At 39.0% G+C, this 19831-nt stretch overlaps 2 protein-coding genes and 1 long non-coding RNA gene across 4 annotated transcripts; 1 reads left to right on the forward strand and 2 right to left on the reverse strand.

Annotated features, from left to right (window-relative positions):
* Positions 1-4530: 4530 nt before the first annotated feature.
* LOC135244923 (cytochrome P450 26A1-like) lies at positions 4531-7845 on the reverse strand. The gene is made up of 7 exons (XM_064317611.1): positions 7657-7845; positions 7238-7462; positions 6799-7080; positions 6506-6655; positions 6267-6401; positions 6019-6171; positions 4531-5525 (listed from the first exon to the last, which is right to left on the reverse strand). The coding sequence occupies exons 1-7, from the start codon at positions 7843-7845 to the stop codon at positions 5187-5189; spliced, it is 1473 nt and encodes a 490-aa protein (XP_064173681.1). The 3' UTR covers positions 4531-5186.
* On the forward strand, positions 7801-15877 carry LOC135244924 (uncharacterized). Its single transcript, XR_010327095.1, has 3 exons — positions 7801-7933; positions 15417-15563; positions 15704-15877. It is a non-coding gene; the product is annotated as an uncharacterized LOC135244924 (long non-coding RNA).
* On the reverse strand, positions 9977-17210 carry LOC135244922 (cytochrome P450 26B1). 2 transcript variants are annotated; one of them, XM_064317608.1, is made up of 7 exons: positions 16953-17210; positions 16109-16432; positions 15396-15620; positions 14713-14988; positions 13730-13885; positions 13010-13483; positions 9977-11895 (listed from the first exon to the last, which is right to left on the reverse strand). In XM_064317608.1, the coding sequence occupies exons 2-7, from the start codon at positions 16310-16312 to the stop codon at positions 11539-11541; spliced, it is 1692 nt and encodes a 563-aa protein (XP_064173678.1). In that variant the 5' UTR covers positions 16313-16432; positions 16953-17210; the 3' UTR covers positions 9977-11538. The 2 variants fall into 2 exon arrangements, with proteins under 2 accessions (XP_064173678.1, XP_064173679.1); XM_064317609.1 differs by having other exon boundaries at positions 16109-17210.
* Between the last annotated feature and the right edge of the window lie 2621 nt (positions 17211-19831).

Raw genomic sequence — 19831 nt, forward strand, 5'->3', positions numbered from 1 at the left:
CATTTGATAAGCTGTTTTTTCGCTTTTTTCGCTTTTTTTTCCCGACAAGTGCATTGTTACGATCAGCCTGGTAGAAACCGAAAGTGCGTTTAAATGCAGATTTAGATGCGATTGTCAAACGTCCGCGCGAACTCGACCTGACCTCACGTCACGGGCTCCCTGAAACAAGTCCCAGCAGCGCTCGCGAAGCTTCCCATCCTGTTTCACAGGCTCCAGGGCTGGGAGGTTCACAAAGACCGTCTACATCAGATTCAACAGTTTACTGGGTGAGCCTTCGTTGGTAAACCGCTTTTCATTATATAATAGATTCCTGCAGTTTGCCAGAGTCAACTAGAGGTTGAGTGGGTGTGTGTATAAGGTTATCAGCTTCTCTACAGAAGACCCAAAAGTACAACCCAAAATAAGTACAACACAAAATAAGACTATAAAGCCATATGGAGAAAATGACATCCAATTTAATTTTGTTTGTATTTTACAAAACACTGCCACAAGTACTGCTGGGTTAAAGTGAATCATTCGGTCATCATGACGTACATATTGACAAGCCATTTTCATTCTAAAAGCAGTGCAATCCAGTGCCAGTTTACCTGTAGATTTGAGTGCATTGAGTAGCGAAAATTCACAAAGTATATCCAACAGTAGCAATATACAGTATGTTTATGTATTAAAGGTCCCTGAAAACAAATGCAGTGGTATTATGCATGAGCAACCTTTGCTGTGATTCTCTTTAAATCTCCAACTCCAACTTCTGATTCATGACAGATGTATGTAGTGAAAAAAACAAAGTTGTGCGAGCTCCAGGAGATCCCGCCAGGGGCTTTTGCGTTAGTAATGAACTCTGGGTGAGGTATCGGCTTGCTTTCAGAGGAACTGACGGGAGGAATAGTGCTGTAACAGATGTGTCTGACAGAGCCGGTAATTACCCCTCACCTCCGCAAATCCCGCCCTAGTCATGTGCCTGTATCGCAGGGGAATGGAGCTTCGGACCCGTGGACAGAACTGAAGTCCTTTGCGAAGTTACTCAGGAGACATAATGTTTAGGAAGTCTCCTGTTACTTTTTAAAAATTCTTGTTCCCAGATTTACAGCCATATTGACCAGCAGTAGATGTTTCTCAATCGAAAACTGTTGGAGCTTCTATATTTAGTGCCTAACTGAGAAGACAGTGGTCCCTCAGCTTGACTGGAGTATTGAACACCACCACAAATGTGAATGAGCATTTTAGGCCGTCTCAGTCATTAAAATGTCCTCTGGGCAGGGGTGAATGATTCCAAGGGGCCTGACTGACAGAAGCCCTTAAAAAATATTAGAACATATTAGAACATCACATTGGGCCCCAACTTTCTGGGGTGGAGGCCCAATGTGTGGCCTTTTCATGATCTTTAATGTACTTTCTTGCTGGGAAAGCAACATCCTGTTGGCATATATTTATACCCAAAACACACACTAGCCGGAAGGTCCGGTTTTTGACAGGAATGTTTTCAAGGTATTTGTACAGGTCCAGTTTGTGGTTTCCGGCCAGACAATGTAATGTAATTGATGGAAGAAATTTACCGATCTCATTCCTCACAATTATGCTTCCAGCATGTTGTCTGGTTTTGATAAATTCTAAATCTGGCTACCCTAACAGACAGACACACAGACGCACACGCGCACACACACACACACACACACGCTCACACAAACACACAAATGTTAAATATTTCACGTTTAACTTTTCAAACGTGTTTTAACAACATTGTGTAAATATTTGTGAAATGATTGACGTGAGGCCAAAAATGCAAGAGCTTGGAGACTGAGGCTGTGTGTGCGACAGGGTTTGGATTCACCTCAGTCCAGACGCTGCCTTTAGGGACATGAAAATATGCAGACAGAGATCCATCTTCATATCCTGAAGGGGTGTTATCCTGACTAAGGTGTTAACTACTGTGTGAGATTAGTATGGCCATAACTGTATCAGGTTGACACTATTGGGCAGTGAAGAAAGAAGCTTTCAGACATTGTTAAAATACCACCTGAAGGTGGGTTGATTTAACAGAAGCTGTTTCTTTTTAAACACACAATGGTGCATTTCTGTTTTTGCTGCAGGGCAACATTAGTGATTTTTTTAAACAAAAAAATACAGAAAAGAGGAGGTTAATCACCCATGCTACTATTTCATAGTTATTGCTGTCACGTTTTTTGCCAGGGCATTGATATGAGTGTTTAATCAGTGTAAAAGTATCCCCCTGATAATCTGTGAATGTCAAGGGAAACCTGGCTGTGTAGGTTCCCTAACCCATAATTAATGAGTTCCTTTTGTCAAGGGATGGTATTAAAACCAAATTCAATTTTGGGCCATAAAATATCATGTTCATCTTAGAATCAGGAAGATGCCTTGCTTTGATCTTGGATGAGGACAGAACATTGTGTTGCTTTTGTATATTATTACTATTTAAAAATGGGATTGTTACTATTTCCCACCAAGGTTTGTGCATACACTGAGTTTAGACTTGTTTCCATATCTGCCAATGCCTGTGATCTGAAATGAATTGTTGGTCATTTTTACTGTATATCACAAAAATGTTTTGTTTTGGGAATGGCCTGGTAAATATGATATCTGTCAGGAAAATAGGTACAGAGTGTCAGATTTCTCTATCCATCTCCAAGCTTTAACAAGGACACGTGTACTTTTAAGCATTTTCAATTTTTCAGGGTTGTTATTGCCTCATTAATTTGAACTTTATAAGAGACTCACTTCATCTTATAACCCCTGCCTACACTTGGCTATACAAATACACTAACTTACTCCAAGGTTAAACTTGCTTGGTTCAAAAGATCACAACTTTGTGCTTCTGTACATTTTAAAGGATGCTAGGGTGTGAATTAATGAAATGTGTCTGGTGGGCTAGTTAATTTTTCTCTAAAGACCGCTCTTTTACCTCATTATTGTAATTAACAGTTCTTTCAATGACCTGGAACAGCTATTTAAAGAAATAGTTATTGATGTGCATCTTTTGTTCTGTATTAAAATACAAGTGACATGATTTGAGAGTGAGGTTAAAAAGGGTCACTTATAATTTACATTTCCTTGGGAACTAAAAAGGTGCCTAGCCTTACCTAATGGTTTTGTTTACGTGCATGGATTTTGGCCTCAGTTGGTAAACTTTTTTTTTCTAGAAATATGTTCTGATAATAGTCATCACATTCAATGCACTGAATGCTCGTGTTTGTTGGCTAATGTCCCCTCGCACTCTGCAGAAAGCTCCAAACTTATTTGGCTCCCTGAGATTCCTTCTCCTTATCTGATTTCTTTAAGTGTTTGTGAAAGTGCAAATATCAAAGTAAAGTCTTTTCTCACTTTTTTATTGTTACAATTGCAATCAAAAAAGGCAATCAGAAAAGACTATAGTAGAAGAATATATAATATGAGCATTTCAGCAGCAGACTGGAAGCTGGGCTAATGCATGTCACTGTAAGGTCCCGGCCCTTTCTAACTGAACTCTGCCTGACCCAATGCCTCCATGAAAAGCCTCTCTTGATTATAAATAATAGTAGTGGGCAGCTAATAGGTAATCTGATTGAGGGTTTGGAGGGTCTGCTATGGTTCAGTGAGAGGGCAAGAGTGCACCAGACATGCAAATGAAGTCAAAGCACATGCTATGCTAGTCCCATCCTCTTTCCTGGAAGTGAAATGTCCCATTTTCACTAACATGAGGTAGAAAAGTGTTTCTATCAATGGCACCATTACCAGGTCGGCTGCCCTCAGCACAGCCTGAGCCAATCAGATCAGCTCTTCTGAGACCTTTCAGTGCTGGACGCTGCACGTTTTCACTAGCACGTTATTGTTGGGACTGATATTTGGGAGGGCAGGGAAAACTGGTCCAGGAAATGCACTGTTCAGGTGGAGCCCAAAAAGCCTTTCCATATTCCCAAGAGAAATGTTATGAATTTTATTTGGAAACGAGAGGCTTTACTCAATCATTTTTAATTGCCACTTCTCATGGGGAGTTGTGTTTTATATGATGTTGTAGGCTAAAGGCTATTTCCATTCACAGATTATGACTAACAATGGGAATTAGAACAGTTCCTGTTGCATGCCCAGAAATGAGAATATTGTTCTCTGTTGTGGACTGTTTGAGGTCAATGCTACTTTTCGTTTTCCGAGCACCTCACCTTGCATGTCATTGATCCCAGTGGTAATAATTTAAGTGTACACTTTTGGTAACAATTTAAGGCCCAGCTGTTGATTTTACTTCCATACGAACTCCAACATTCGTGGACCCTAATGGTCTTTCATTTGCAACACCAAAGAGCCTGACCTTCCCCTGACTCTGCAGCTGGTTCCCTCAGAATGGAGGCCATTTCACTTTTAAGGTCATGGGACGTATGTCTCAATTTGTCCCTGTAACTTTAATTTGACCCCATATAAGGTTGTTTGGTCAGGTGTCCCCATTAAACTATGGTGCTTTTAAAAGATGACCCTTAATGAAACTGTCAAAAAATATATAAAATCCAAAAAGTATAAATACACAACAGAATGCAAAGAGGCTGTGAAAGGCAAAACACGTTTATTTTTGAAAACTATTAAAAGCACTAACCCAACATTGTACACAATTTGCTCTGTATTGCATCATAAGATTGTGTTGCGTATGTATCCATTTCCATCTAGCTGATTCCATCAAATCTAATCAAATTGGTATGTTGCACTTGAATATTACAGATGTCCAGAGGTTTCTCTTCGCTCCCAGTTTTAATTTCCACTATGACTTTACAGTCGTCAGGGCACTTACTGAGCAGTTGACCAGTTTGGTGTTAAGTCCATACTTTTGAGTCTGGGCCACAACAATTGTGTTATTCAGAGATATTTTTACACATAAATATTTTTTTCTAAAATTTTCTAATTTACGTAATAAATGCTGTGAAAATAAATTCAAAAAAATTACAACAAAAAAAAAACCCCACAACATTTCTTTTTTTTTTTTTTTACATCAAATGCATAATCAAGATATTAAGAGTCCCTTAAATGGGTCCACATGTAATGCTTTTACTTTGTACAAAAATATTAAAAGCATTTATATATTAAAATCATTCATATAAATAGCTTTTGTTTTGAAATATGGTATATAAAATAAAAACAACAGTCATTCACATAATTACAACATAAATGCTACCAGCATGCTATGCGGGATTTACAGGTCTTTGAAGCTAATTGCCAAAATAACAGTTGAATTTTGTTGGGAGATTGTCCACAGGATAAACAGTCGGAGCCGTTTTCATTGTTGGTGGTCCATTCAGCAGAGTCCAGTTGCACCTTGTGATCAGTTCGACCAAAAATATTTTGAGGAGGACATTTGCAAATTCTTTGCCAACGCACCTCCTGGCACCTCCTCCAAAGGGGATGTAGCTGAACCTGGAGGAGGCGCTGGAAGTGGAGGCCATGAACCTCTCTGGACGGAACTCCTGTTTGTCAGGGAATGCATCTGCACCGTCATGTGTGTCACAGATGCTGTAAATAACATTCCATCCCTTGGGAATCTGGTAGCCCTATGGAAAATACACCCAAAAGCATTACCATTACGCAGGATGGACACAGCATCTGCTTTCAGTTAGTCAGGAATGATTTCTTGAACCTGCAATTTGCAAATATGAAACAGAACTGACATTTCAATACATTTGCACAAAATGACAATCCAACAATCCAAATAGTGGAGGATGACTTTCCAAGCTGGATCCTTTATTGCAATCCATAACCTGTTGACATTTGCAAAATAATAATCAAAGAATATCTGAGAATCAGGTATGGACTCTGTAGCCAATCCCTTAAACAATCTGTGTAAAATATTCAGTGTTTAATCAACTCTGAGTACATTTTATGCTGACAAGAGTAGCCTACATTTGACCCCTCTTTGATTTATAAATTCAGGAGTTAATTTAATTCTAGACGTTTTACAGGGTACAACTCAAAACAAACAATACTGAAACATGCTCTGCTTCAAACAGAATGTCGTGTTTACAAGTGGACTGAACACACACTTACATTCAGTTCAAAAGTCTTTAGAGCCACGCGGAAGCCACCCGGGACCGGAGGGTTAATCCTTAATGTCTCTTTGATGACGCACCCTGTATACTTCAGCTGTTCCAACAACTCGATATTCAGTCTTTTATCGTGGGAAAAAATGTCCAGCAGGTCCTGTGAGAATACAGTTAGCAAAAGAACTATATGTCGTTTCAGCGGTCTCTCATATTGAGTATTATTACATTATGTTGGGAAAAGTGTGAGACTACCTTCTCCTGAAGCTCCCGTCTGACGCGCAACACCACATCCAAGTGCAGCCCGAGAAACATCACGAGGGAGGTGGCAGTGCTGGCAGTGGTCTCGTGGCCGCCGAATAACAGTTCGGTCGCAGACTCTTTAATCTCCTTCATTGGAAATAATTTGTATTACATAGAAATATCATATCCATTATACAATCAAGCATAACAAAGTTGATCAAAAAATAGTTTCCTACATACTGTGTCGTTACCTGCATACTGAGTCGCTCTTTGTTCTGCCTGCAGTTCTCTATCAGCAGCTGAAGCGCATCTCTAGGTTTGCTCTCGTCCACACAATGTTCCATCTTCTTCTTTAGGTTTTCTTCTATTTTTGAATGAATGAAATTGCGCGCTCTCAAGCCCTACGGGAACAATACACGTGAAATACAGTTTTAATGAAATGCAAATGTTACAGGGTCAGTGGACAGATGGGTGACTTCATAGGTTGCATGGGGAGCGCGCCAGTAGTATGTAGAGAGCCGCACAAGCATCATTCGCCTTGTACCCTGTATAAGCCGCTGAAGGGGACATCGATCGGAAGGGAGAACAGGTTCTTCATCATTTCTTCGAACGCCTCCACCAAGTCCGGCTCATCAGTCTTGGTTTGTTCCGGCTCGAAGCCAAGCAGGATCCTCATTGCGATGCGAAACATGAGTCTCTTCATCTCCGGGTACACCAGCACGCCTGACTCGCTCTGCAGCCAGTCCGTCACGGTGCTCCTCACCTCCTCCTGGATCACGGGGACGTAGTTCTCCAGTGCTTCACGGGAGAAGGCTTTCATGATCGCCTGCATCAAGGGGGCACTTAAAATAAAGGGCAGTCCTTCGCGGAACAACAGAGTGACTGGACTTTTTACCATCTGACGTCACATTTTGTTTAAGCCTGTTGGCGCTATGTAAACATAAGATATCAGCGTCAGATTTACAAATTTAAACATTGCCTACCTTTTTCTTGTTTTTGTGCTGAGCGCCGTGCAAATTGGAAAGGGTGTCGGAGCCGAGGATCGTTCTCACTGACGCTGGCCACTGAACTGCGACAAGTTTGTGTTCAGCAAGCAGAACTTGCTTCACATTTTCGGCTCCCATTACTCGCACGGTAGGATTGCCGAATAGATGAGTTTTATAAATACATCCGTATTTCTGACGTTTTATCCGAAGGAATTTTCTTCTCTGTTTTGGAAAAAAAGGAATAAAGACAGTTGAAGAACACTACAATGAAACTGATGACAGCCGGGAAGATTTTATTATCTTAACAAAAACATGGGTGTTGCAGTGCGTCTACTTAATAGCATTAATCCAAAAGAGAATTTTGTATTCCTAGAACACAATTTTGGGGTGGCGCCAGTTCATGTCTATCTGATTACCTGGAGAACCATTTGAAGCGTCTCGCCAAGGAATGGTAGACCCATGGTACCTGGAGGGAGAGGTTTTGGACAGCTCAGATCACGTCCCCTGATGATGTAAATCTCCCACAGCTTAACCGCGGCTAAAAACAGCAAAAGTGGGAGCATCAGTGTGCAAAGGAGCGTTACAAACAACGTGTACAAAACCATTTTAAAATAGTTCCCTTCGGGTTACAGTTTCAGGAAAACCGGCGACTATTCAAGTCAAAGATGCGTAAGATGCGTGAGCTTTGCAATGGTAAGTATCAATGTTTATACCCCCTTTTATAGCATTTTCACGGACTCAGCCTCCCGTTACCTTGGTCAGATAAATTAGTTCACACAAAGTTCATCTTTAATTGTACTGCCATTCTCCGCCCACCCGGTCTGCCCAGAATCCCTACCCGTTTGCTATAAGCACATTTTAATGTCACCTGCAGAAGCCCCCACACAATCATTAGATTTAACTTTGAAAAAAAAAAAAAAAAACGTAATTCTCCAACAGCATTACTGGTTTGGTGGGCGGCTCTTGCTCGTAAGTATTTAACAGCTTCCGCTCATTGGTTTGATCTGCTCTTCATGCTATTTGAATGACCCGGGGCTGACTGAATATATGTGAGAGCTGCATGTCTGTACATGTTATTCTGTGATATTCCTAAATGCATATGATAACTCGCATTGTCGAATTGTGTTAGCATTACGGGTTATTGATATGTTGCTGCACCTAAGAGTAACAATATATTTGAACTTATTGATATGCCCTATTACGTAATAGAAACCTGCACTTGTCTAAGTATGTGTTAATAGCTCTTAACGCGTCAGATACTAATAATAACCACTCTTGCACCAACTTATTTTTTTCATATTTCATTTCATATGATATAACCGAAATGTGGTGTCTGTCCTGTTCAGAGCTTTTGTTTATTTTGTCATACATTAAGGTATGCATAACATTGGTGATTTTACCTTGAAATCGAAGTAGCTGGAACGGATGACTATCAATGTTCGCAACTTTAAAGCTTTTGAAGTTTACATAATCTACATCCTACCATGCTTACTATATATTGGCTAAAACGTATTCTTTAAGGGTGGTCTTAAATTTAGCAATGAAAGTTGGCAAGCCTCCTTTATTACTAAGAGGCTGGACGTGTAAACAATGGTCAGCCCTTAAAAATAGCGGTGTGTGGCCTATGTTATTCCGAGCGCGTTCAGTTCTGCGGGCGCAAGCAGCGTCCGATGAGCGCCGTACCCCCAGGGTTCTCTCCTTTCCCCGTGCGTTGACCTGCTTGTGACCTGCACCACGGACCGTGACATCCCTGTGAACTCCGGTGCAAACCTCGCCAAGTTCACTGTCCATCAAATAAGCAGATACCGGAGCCAGAGCACCAATAAATACAGAAGGAATTTTTATTATCTACACAGTGATCTATTCTCCGACTGCCAGCCACACATATCACATACAGGAGCTAATTAAAACCACTTACACACAGTAAAATTCCCTGTGTTAATTCAACTAACGGAGTACACATGTACTATATAAGAGTTGATTTAACACAGAACACTTTAGTGTGGCGTTATCTTGTAATTGGTTCAAAAGATATATCTCTAGTCGGACATTTTCAGCTTTCCTCTAAATTGGCAGGGCTAAAACCACTTTCCAAATGTGTTTTAGAGTAAGCCTATTCAGCATTAAAATATCATTGCTGTATTTAGGTGGATACAAATTATATTAATATAACTTTTAATATAATCATTTTATTAATTGTTTTTAAATAACCTGTATGAGTATGTTTCGACTGCATACTGTCATTTGGCAGATTGTACGCACCGTCACTTCTTTGTTAGATAATGATCGCCTGGTATTTCTTTCGTCGTCATCGCCAATGACATATACGCATCGTTAACAATGCCGTCACCTCTACAGAAGGTCAGAGGGTGATCGTTTGCTAGTTCACTAAAGGGTCACCCTGTCACAGGACTTCTCCAATCTCTGAAGGTGTGACCTTTTACAGGTTTCGTTTTCTGGGGTTCAGTGAAGGCAATGCCAAAACAGGCAGTGTACAGCCAGTTAAGATACTAAATGCATTTTAGGCTTATTACATGATGGAAATAAGCACTTCACATGTTATTGCGTATCATTATTTATAAGACCCATTGTGAAAGAACTGCTATATACAAATTTTCTTGCTTAATAAACATTAAAAGACAGTCACTAGGCATTTAAATTCCTTGAATTCTAGTATTTACAATTTACATTCAGTCTGAATAAAAATAGCAGTCATTAATAAAACAATGCATTAACAACAGGGTGGGATGTTTGTATTATTCTGTTAATTCTGTTCATCAGAGAACAGAAACATGTCAAGGACAAGGAAAGCTCAGGTTTACAAACATCCTGTGTTGGGTCTTTAGATTTACATATATGTACATTATGTGTACATTTATGTAGAGCACAACACCATTTTAAGCTACTCTCTGTAAATACTTCAACAATATCCATTCTAATCAACAGCCACAACAATAGCTAAGATCAACACATCATAATACAGATAACTGCACATTTAAACATATAAATGTGGTAACAGGGCTACATCAAAGAGCTACACAGACAGATATTAAAACACAATTATCCCTAACCTGCCAATGATGCTGAAATCAGAACACAAAAACTATATACAACACACACACACACACACACACACACACATATATATATATATATATATATATATATATGGCAAAATCATTCAGTGTTAAATGGACTTTTACAGAGTACATATGGCCCCTGATATATGTTAGGGCTGAATTAACACTGGACATTTTACTGCGTATAAGCTCCACATAGGAGAAAAAAGTGCTATATGGCTCACGTCTTTCCTTCTGTATTCCACAGTCATCACCCACCTGGTGATTCACAAGAGCTCAGACCACGTGGCTTCACATTTTCTTTATGGTCATAGTTAAACCGTAATCAGTACAGGGTTCAAACTGAGGTGATGTCAGGTGGATCTGCCAAATAGATTACTCTTATTGGCTACATGGCATGCTGTCACCACAAAAACCCTGGAACTGCCTGTATGTTTTTTTTTTTTTTCCTACACATGAATAATACGGTTAGTTTTATTTGATCAGGATAATTTCACAAGCAAGCTAGCTAATTATATTTGGATTTAATATTCCAAGGAACACAACAAATAAAATTCAGTCCAAATAACTTCTGTACTTGGCCATTTCCTATAAATAGAGCTTATGTGGCATGCTACTTCATTCTCTACACAGATTACATTTTATACACAAACATATACAACAAAATTATTTTAGGAAAGTAAATAGATATAGCGTTGTCATACAAGACTATCTGTGGCACAAACTATAACAATATAAATTACCAAAATATTACATCACGGTATGGAATGGCTAAGCCGTACTCAGTAGATAAACCAAAAGGAAGGTATTTTTGTAACCGACCAGCCAAAGTGTAGCCTACTGGTCATATTTAAGAATTAAACGTTGTGTTTAAAAGTGGCTTAGCAAGCAGCTGGGTGCCAATTTTAGCCAGGTTCAATAGGTTCTGTTTAAAAATAAAAAAATAAAAAATCTTCAAATAGGCTAATGTCTTAGGCTAATAGTAGTCACATTTAGGTAATTTGAAGTTTTTTTTGTGTTTTTTTATTCATGCGGCGCATTTCTGGAGACTATGAAGATGCGATATTGTAGGCCTACAAATTGAACGTGCGATAGCATGTTCTCTCGTTGAGTTCAGATTCAAACGACCAGGTACACGCCGTCATGTTCACCACGTCAGACATAGACTATTCACTGACTGTGTTTAATAAATTACACAATGACACATTGAAATACGTTTTAGATTTTCTTGGAACCGCAGCGCTGATAATTAAAATGAACGTGTAGTCCACTGACGGGGTGGACAACTGGAACAGTTAGCATCTTCGGAAATGTTTCTGTGGCTAGCTTATATTTGGCGGTTGCAAGCAATTCAACGGCCAAAGTTTTTAGAATGATTTGAGCCAGATCCCTCCCGACACAGCTCCTGATTCCGCCGCCAAACGGGACATAGTTGAACCGTCCGGTTTTACTTTCATCCCTCTCAAATCCGAAGCGATCGGGATCAAAGAGTTCTGGGCTTTGATAAGCAGCGGCTGTCTCGTGGGTATCCCGGATGCTGTACATGACGCTCCATCCTTTCGGAATCTGATAACCCTGTAAAGAACGCAAAATACACATTTAGTCATTTTACGTAGACTGCCTAGCAATATATTTTGCCTTTTTTCGTCGAAAATACAATTCGGGTGTCTACATTAATGACATTAATTTTCATAAGAAACCCATTATAAAAACAAATATAAAGTCCAATGTAGCCTATTAACTGTAGAGTGAAACTATGACCGTGCGCAGCAAAGTGCTAAATAAACTCAGTTTACATGAGTGCAACATGCATGAACTATTATGTCAGACTTGGGGCATCAAAGGACTTGGCTAAATGCAAACATAAATCACAGATTAAAAATATCAAGTATTAATTCCATCGTTTTGGTTTCTTAGCAACAGTGGAGAAATATAGCCTAGCCTATATTTTTTTATTCAACAGGGGGCGACATTAAAGTAAAATCCCACATGACCAGTTTAAGGGCCCGCTGTAGAACTGTGCTTGTCACGCAATCCTTTAGATGGTCGGATTCACGAGCTGCTGCATGAGTGAATATGTAGCCTACGTTGAAAATGTGACCGAATCTGCTTTATGTCACAGCTCATACACTACGCATTATCAACAAACTACAACAGACGCTATGAGCAGAGGGAATGGTTTCACGCATTTCAAAACAGTTAACTGTGACTTACTTTCCATGGAATGTTTTATGAAGAGTGTAATGGAATACCTTTTATGCAAATATATAATGTCTACGACTGGGATTCTCTAAAAATAACAACGCGCTCTCCTTTTTAAGCCTATTCTTGGCAACTACGTATTTAAACGTGTCCCGTGTTTGATCTTCATTTATACAATCTAGCAAACACAGAAAGACACGCGTGTGGCTCCATTTCCACATGAGCTTGGGGGATTTCACGTCCACGCACATGTATAATGAGTTTTTGAAAACATTACTCGCCTCGTTTCTTTCGGGAAGATTGAGATCACATTTTTTACGTGCGTTCGAATAACATCGCGGGCTGTGTGCTGACCTTTCAGAAAGTAAGTAACCAACAACGGTACGAATAAAAATTTAACTCATAAAATGCGCGGATACTTCCAGGATCCAGCCTTCCATTGTGCTGACTGTGCGTAAAAACGCAGCTCGCGGGCTGCCATACTCACGTCTAATTCAAAGGTCTGCAGTGCAGTCCTGTATCCTCCAGATACTGGCGGTAGAAACCGGAGGACCTCTTTAACAACACAATCCAAGTACCGGAGTCGGTTTAGTTTCTCCATACTCAAATGGGGCAGACAGGTACAGGGATGTGTTATTTTTTCTTCGCTGTCCGACGTGAAGTCAGAGTTACCGGCCCCTGTGTTGTTCAGTAAGCAAGTCGTCTCTGTTCCAGTACAGCAGTTTTTGTTCGCATCTCTTTCTGTCTTCTCATGCTTTAATGGAATGTCCTCTCCATTCTGACCCCCTTTCTTGGTTGCGGGACCGTTTACACAGTACGAGCTGCAGGAAAGTCCGTTTGCTTCCAGCTCTGCCCTGGCTTTCTCAACCACGGATGGGTGTTTGAGCAGCTGCAGGATAAGCGACGTGGAGGCGCTGGCTGTGGTTGAGTGGGCAGCAAAAATCAACTCAACTGCAGACTCCTGGATTTCAAAGACCAAACATACCAAGCAATCCTCGTTACCGCGATCGATTTCACAAGCAATAATTATAAGTTTTAAAAAAAGATACTATATTACACATTTCCACCGCAATAACAAGAAAATCAACAGACATCTTTTGTAGCCTAAATATCTGGCGGATTCTTATGTGACTTCTACAACAGATTAGTTATTATGACAGAAAATAACTGAATTAAATATTAATTTGAAAATGCTTCTTTTTTTTACCTTCAGTTCCTGAGTACTTAACTCGTATCCATTTTCCTTAGCGCTGTTCAGCATGTGATCAAATGCGTCACTGTACTCCTCAGATTGCTCTTTTTGCATTTTCTCTTCGATAATTTTCTCCATGCTCGCATGGAGCGCTTCCCGGGCTTTGATACCCTATAATTGAAACAGAAACCATCGGAGATGGAGAACATCGGAGTTTCAGGTTCTTTCTTTATTTATGTACACTGGATCTTACTTTTAACAACTTCCTTCTTGCTCGCTGTCAATAATCCAGCAGGGCAGATGCAATAATATCCCCCCAAAAAGTCGTTTTTAGTGCTTTTTTTTATTTCAGAAGAAAACAAAATCAGTGGAAACTTTGGAAATAAGTAAAACCAATAACAACACATAAAACAACTCTAAAATATAAAATAGCCTACTCATGCACCGCTATAACTAGCAAAACAAAAAGTTAAATATTCACACAAAAGTGGCGCTGCCTAATATCCTCATTGAATTTACACAATTAAACACATTTTAAGAATGTAATAATCTACCTAACCTTCCGTGTAGGTTGAAAGCAGGACAAACCTTCCTTGTTTATATTGATCTTATTTACTCTAATTTTAAAAGTCTACATCAAACTTTTGAATATACATTTTCTTGCATACTTAAAGATTTTTGGATAATTTCATGTGACAGTATTTCATATTTGCGGGTCGAATCTGTGATATTAAGGATACTTTTATTATTTTAGGCATGCATTCGTATGCATTCATACGGTGACGCGTAATTAACTATATATTTGGTCACATAAATATTTTTCAAAATGACACATTCTATTAATGTACAATATGCGGTTTAAATAAGTTATAACGAATATTGATCATGGCATCAAACAGTCAAAAAGTTTCACTTCAAATTTGCACATGCAATTTTGTCACAACTACCCCTACTATTACCAAAACCATCAAATAAATGAGTAAAATAATTTTACTCACTTTACGAAGACCACTCCAAGGCGCATCGATTGGAAGTGAAAACAGGTTATTCATTAGCTGTTCGAATATTTTGGAGAGGTAGTTGATCCGAGCCTCCTCCATGGTTATTCCTAACAGGACCCGGACAGCAATACGAAATGTGAGAGATTTGGCCGCAGCGTACACGTTCACTGAACCGGGCTCCGAACACCATTTGGCGATTTCAGACTTGACAACATCTTGCAAGCGTGGAATATACGTCTCCAAAGCTCCGCGGCTGAACACTTTACTCAAGATCTTAAAGGAAAGAGAGAAAACAACACAAAAGACAAGACGGCATAAATCATTCAGCCCATGAGTGAATTATTAATGAGAAAACCAAGGCATGTTCTAATATTTACTTATTTGTCCTGATAACTCAGACAAACGCATAGTTTTAATCACCATACTTCGTGTGACAGATTGTCTTACTAAGAAACCTCGCCTGCTGTTAGGCACTGATCCATCCTTGGCTTTCACTATTGACACTATATGGCCGTTGGCTAATTTGCAATCTTATACATACCTCTCAACATTATCAAAACGTTCAATCTCTAAATGTCCTAAGTACAGTGGATTGTTGTATGTTGGTTGCTAGCGTATATTTCGCTAAGTTTTAACACGTTTTCATTTCTCGGGTTTCATACCGAATTTCACCCCCTTACTTTTCTCTTCTGCTTATGGAGGTCTCCAACAGAGTTCACCAGCGTGTTGGGTCCCAGGATTATCCGGGTACTTTGAGGCCACTGCGTGCACACCAAGTTGTGCTCTCCGAGAAGTATTTTGCGTATGTTTTCGGCGCCTGTCACGCGGATAACAGGTTTCCCTAAGAGGTGAGTTTTAAACACATTTCCGTACTTCTCCCTTCTAGAGATGTGAAAGCTGGACCCCTGTCACAAACATACAATGCAGTAAAGAGATGTTAAATTCACGCGCACATAACTAATGAGGTAACTCCTCACTGTATCCCAAGAAACGCCCAGTCTGGCGCAAGGGCGATTTTCCCGGAGGAAAACAGAAGGCGTGGAGTTGAGGTAAAAACGCACTTCTGTATTTTCAACGAGGATGAATTAGACTTTACATATCCAACACGTTCACACTTGCAAGAATACAATTCCATTGACAGGTAACAGCTGAAAAGCGAGTAGTGAGTACGCTGCATTGAAAGAAAGAATGCATATATATATATATATATATATATATATATATATATATATATATATATATATATATATATGCTTTGTGCAACAGTGCAATATTTGTTTTATTTATTTAAAATAGTAAAACTAAACGTATGTAGTAACAGATATTGCAAGGACTCGCAGAAATGCACACATTCAGCGCGAGTTTTTTTTTTTTTTTTTTTTGACTATCTCACCTGAAACAGCCAGTGGAAAGTTTCTCCTACGAGTGGCCATCCCATTGAACCTTTTGGAAGGGGGAGTTTGCACTCCTTATCCCGTGTGATTGTCCACCGGAACGTCCATAGTTGCCGGGATACAGCGAGCAACAGCAAGGCGGATAGTATAGATGTGATTGCTGTGGCCAGCACCGAAAAATGACTGAACATGGACAGGAACATCTCCAAAATCCGAAAGTGAAATCAGTCTGGCGTGCAATTCACTCCGCGAATGACCCAAGGAAAAATCACGTCACAAATTTTAAGTTTATTTTGGTGATTTAATGTGTTGTCCTCAGAGGTCTACAAGTAAAAAAGATCAATGCAAGACAGAGATACAACACAATTAGCTTCCATTCTTTCAGGAAATAATATTTTTTGCAGATTTACAGCAAAATGATTTTAGAAAAGTTTAGGAAAGAACACGTTTGCTTTTGAGGGTCACGCACTTAGCTACTCCCTTCATTAATTTACGCCTGTCAAGTAGTCCAAATAGTTTAACAGGTTGCATGTACTAGCCTGTCTATATTATATACGAGTTTATTCTGTTCAAGGGGCTTCACACCCCAAGGCATCGTGTGTTTTATTAGAGCACAGCAATAAATTAGGATCCACGGCAGGATAATCCCAGATTGATTGAAACTGACTACTGTCAGTGATTGGTTATGGACTGGTAAAAAAGACGGATGCTATCTGTCGCTTTACTTTAATTTAACTGCAGTGGTGGTTAATTCCTTAATCTTTGGTTTGACAGTCTCATATTTAAATAATTACACGGTATGATTGACTTGTTATTCAGAAGAGTTAAAAAAATTGAACTTACTACGTTTTAAATGCAGAACCATTTCGGCGATAGTAAGAATTCTTCCTTCAAAGTCTCTTTCCAAAATGTGATCTTCTTAAAGGCTTCTCTTCGCACGGTGCTTTATAGATATTGGCACACTATGTGATCCACCTTCGGAGATGACGTACTGTTTTTTTGAATATTTAAAGAGGTTGATAAATCGACAGAACAGGAGCCAAGTTTGTGAACATATACTGCACTCGGATTGAGCGGGAGAGACGCATTGAAACAGTTTGTTCCATGAGGATCGAATGGCTGAGCCTTGAGAAAACAGGTAGCCAATCGCAGAAAACCCCACAGTTTGACCGGATTTGCCACTCACGAAACTCAATCCACGACCTCCAGTACTCTTTCTGAACGACGTTTGATTTTTATATCGCGAATAGCTTATTTAATTTCAGTGCTTAACATGCACTCCAGCTCATGTCTATAGAAATGAGAGGAAAAGTCACTTTCCTCAAAACAGCAAATCTGCATTGGAACGAAAAACAATATTTTACAATTATTTTGTTTTTTAAAGACTATTTAGTTGGTTTACGAATTTTATTTAGATAAATTCGGTTTTTTAGGATACACAAATTAGCAATAAATAGCCTACTATGCTAATAAGCTACTCACACTATCCGTAGCCTACAGAATAAGTAAAATAGATAGGCTAAACATCGCGCGCGCGTGTGTGTGCATGCACTGGAAACGTACAATGTTTACTCCCTAGGTTCAGTTAACATTTGTCGCTTTCCCCGCCTTTCTAAAAAAGGAAACTGGTTGTTTTTTCCCCAAATAAAAACAATGTTTTGATTATTTTTTGGTAATAGCTAATCTTGCTAAACTATGGTTATACTGAAAAAATAACAAGGACAAATAATAATTTAATTGTGAGTTAATTTTAGTCGAATCCACAGGTTATTGTAGCCTAATTTAAGGTAGCCTAAAGTGTCTTAACGCAGCGCAATCTAATTTCATGAAGCTTACTGGCGAGTATTTAAATGTGCCCCCAGACCTCTAGTTCATGAAGGCCGAAACGTGCCCAGGTGTGATATATCCATTCCCTTATCGGGCACACATAGAACACCTGTTGCAATGTGTTTGATGCCATATGAACAATCATTCCATAATGTCACCGAGTCTACCATGTACTGCTGTAGGATAAGCTCCACCTCGTTACTTGTGTAATTCTGCACACAACAGGGAACAACACACGATTTAAATCAGCTACTGGATTTCATTACATTTGATAGATATATTCTGTTCAGCGATGTCACGGCAGCGTGTTACAATTCCTGATGTAAAATGGGGATGTGATGTGAATGTAATATTGATCCGTTGAACTGGAAGGTCAGGAATGTATGTGTTAGATTTTTTTTTTCATCTGTGTTAAATGTTGATCCCACGCCAGGATTTATGTGTGTGTGTATGTTTATGTTATCTATCCAAGTTATAAAACAATACTATGCTATAATAGGCCTACAATATTATGAATAAAGTACAATGTGCGTTTTATTGTCAGCCCAGCCTTAAATGTTTGTATCGTTTTGGACGAAGATATATAGGCTATTGCCTGTTAGTAATTTACACTGCCCTTACAGTTGTGGTATTGCATCACTTGTGGACGAATTAGTTATTTTATTAGCTCATAACCTTTGTTTATGAATCTGCCTGTACGATAGGCTATTAATCGTTGGAGTTTTTATGGAATATTTAATTCGAGTTTGTTTTTGTTCATACTCTACATCACACAAGAACCCATCGTTTATTACTTAGATAATGTGGAATTGTCCTGTTGGTGAGACATCACTAAACACATTAGTCGGTGGGATACTTTTCATTTGTATATATTAGTCTGAACACGTGTATGATGAAATTGGCATTTACAGGTCTGATATATTACCAAAAACAATAGCTAATAGTCTATACATCAATAGAGAAATAATAAATAATACACATATAAAACCGCTAGATTATTAAGGGACACATAAGTGTATTAGGCCTATTATTATTTTCCTGGCGTGTTTCGTCGCCTAAAGCCTATTTCACTGAGAATGTTTCGATAAATAAGATGTGCGTTAATGTGCCTTCCGTTTAACGACCAGGATGCTGATTGACCATATGGAATTCCGCAGCGCATGCATTCCACGTAGAGGTAATCATTGGTGGTGTTCAGTTGAGGAAAAAAAAAAATTCTGCAGCCATCACTTTGAAAAGCAACTGTCGATTTTCGATGTACCCGTTCGATATTCAAATACATTTAACAGGAATACACAACGAGTGTGAAATTGTACGTTAAAAAAAAAAAAAAAAAATGACAGCTGTTTATTAAAGCTGTAGTAAGACATTTTCAAATATTTTAAAAAGTAAATGTTATACGAAGTAGATCGTACAAACGAAATATATACGCAGGACCATTTGTTGTAATTATTGCACATTTTCAAAGCAAATAGCCTACATTCAATCAACATTTCCCCTTAAATTTAAGTTAAAATTCATTGCATATCACAAACCTTTTCACAGTTTGGCAATCACTAAAATCAACTTGCCAGCGTGTTAAGTAAAACACTTACTCTCTATTTTCAATTTAAAAAGTGATTAGCATTGCATCAGGAGAGGACAGATTCATGAATAAGTACAAATAAATTATTTAAAAAAAATGATTTCAATGACTTATTTGGCCAGCAACTGCAGATGTCTGATTGTCTTTTCACGAGAAAGATTAAGTTAAATTCAAAGACTCAGTCGCTCCAACATTCAGTTCATCAAAGATCTCATTGTCTTCACCTGTACCTTGGTACAAATCCAAAGTGCTGAAACTAATTATTGCTCTTATTTAGGATAAACAGGACAGTTCTCCATCAGTAGGCACA

Source organism: Anguilla rostrata, chromosome 18 (assembly GCF_018555375.3).
Source record: "Anguilla rostrata isolate EN2019 chromosome 18, ASM1855537v3, whole genome shotgun sequence".
Classification (NCBI taxonomy): domain Eukaryota; kingdom Metazoa; phylum Chordata; class Actinopteri; order Anguilliformes; family Anguillidae; genus Anguilla; species Anguilla rostrata.

Bases quoted from the DNA above. Each gene is read 5' to 3' on its own strand.
- LOC135244923 (XM_064317611.1), bottom strand. From the start codon at position 7,845: ATGGTTTTGTACACGTTGTTTGTAACGCTCCTTTGCACACTGATGCTC. The intron at 6,402-6,505 runs GTAACGACACAG...TTTCCAATGAAG, and splicing joins AAGAGCGACTCAGTATGCAG to GAGATTAAAGAGTCTGCGAC. The intron at 5,526-6,018 runs GTAAGTGTGTGT...TATTTTCCATAG, and splicing joins TAAAGACTTTTGAACTGAAT to GGCTACCAGATTCCCAAGGG.
- LOC135244922 (XM_064317608.1), bottom strand. From the start codon at position 16,312: ATGTTCCTGTCCATGTTCAGTCATTTTTCGGTGCTGGCCACAGCAATC. The intron at 14,989-15,395 runs GTAAGGGGGTGA...CTTTCCTTTAAG, and splicing joins TCCATAAGCAGAAGAGAAAA to ATCTTGAGTAAAGTGTTCAG. The intron at 13,484-13,729 runs GTAAAAAAAAGA...TTTGAAATCCAG, and splicing joins TAAGTACTCAGGAACTGAAG to GAGTCTGCAGTTGAGTTGAT.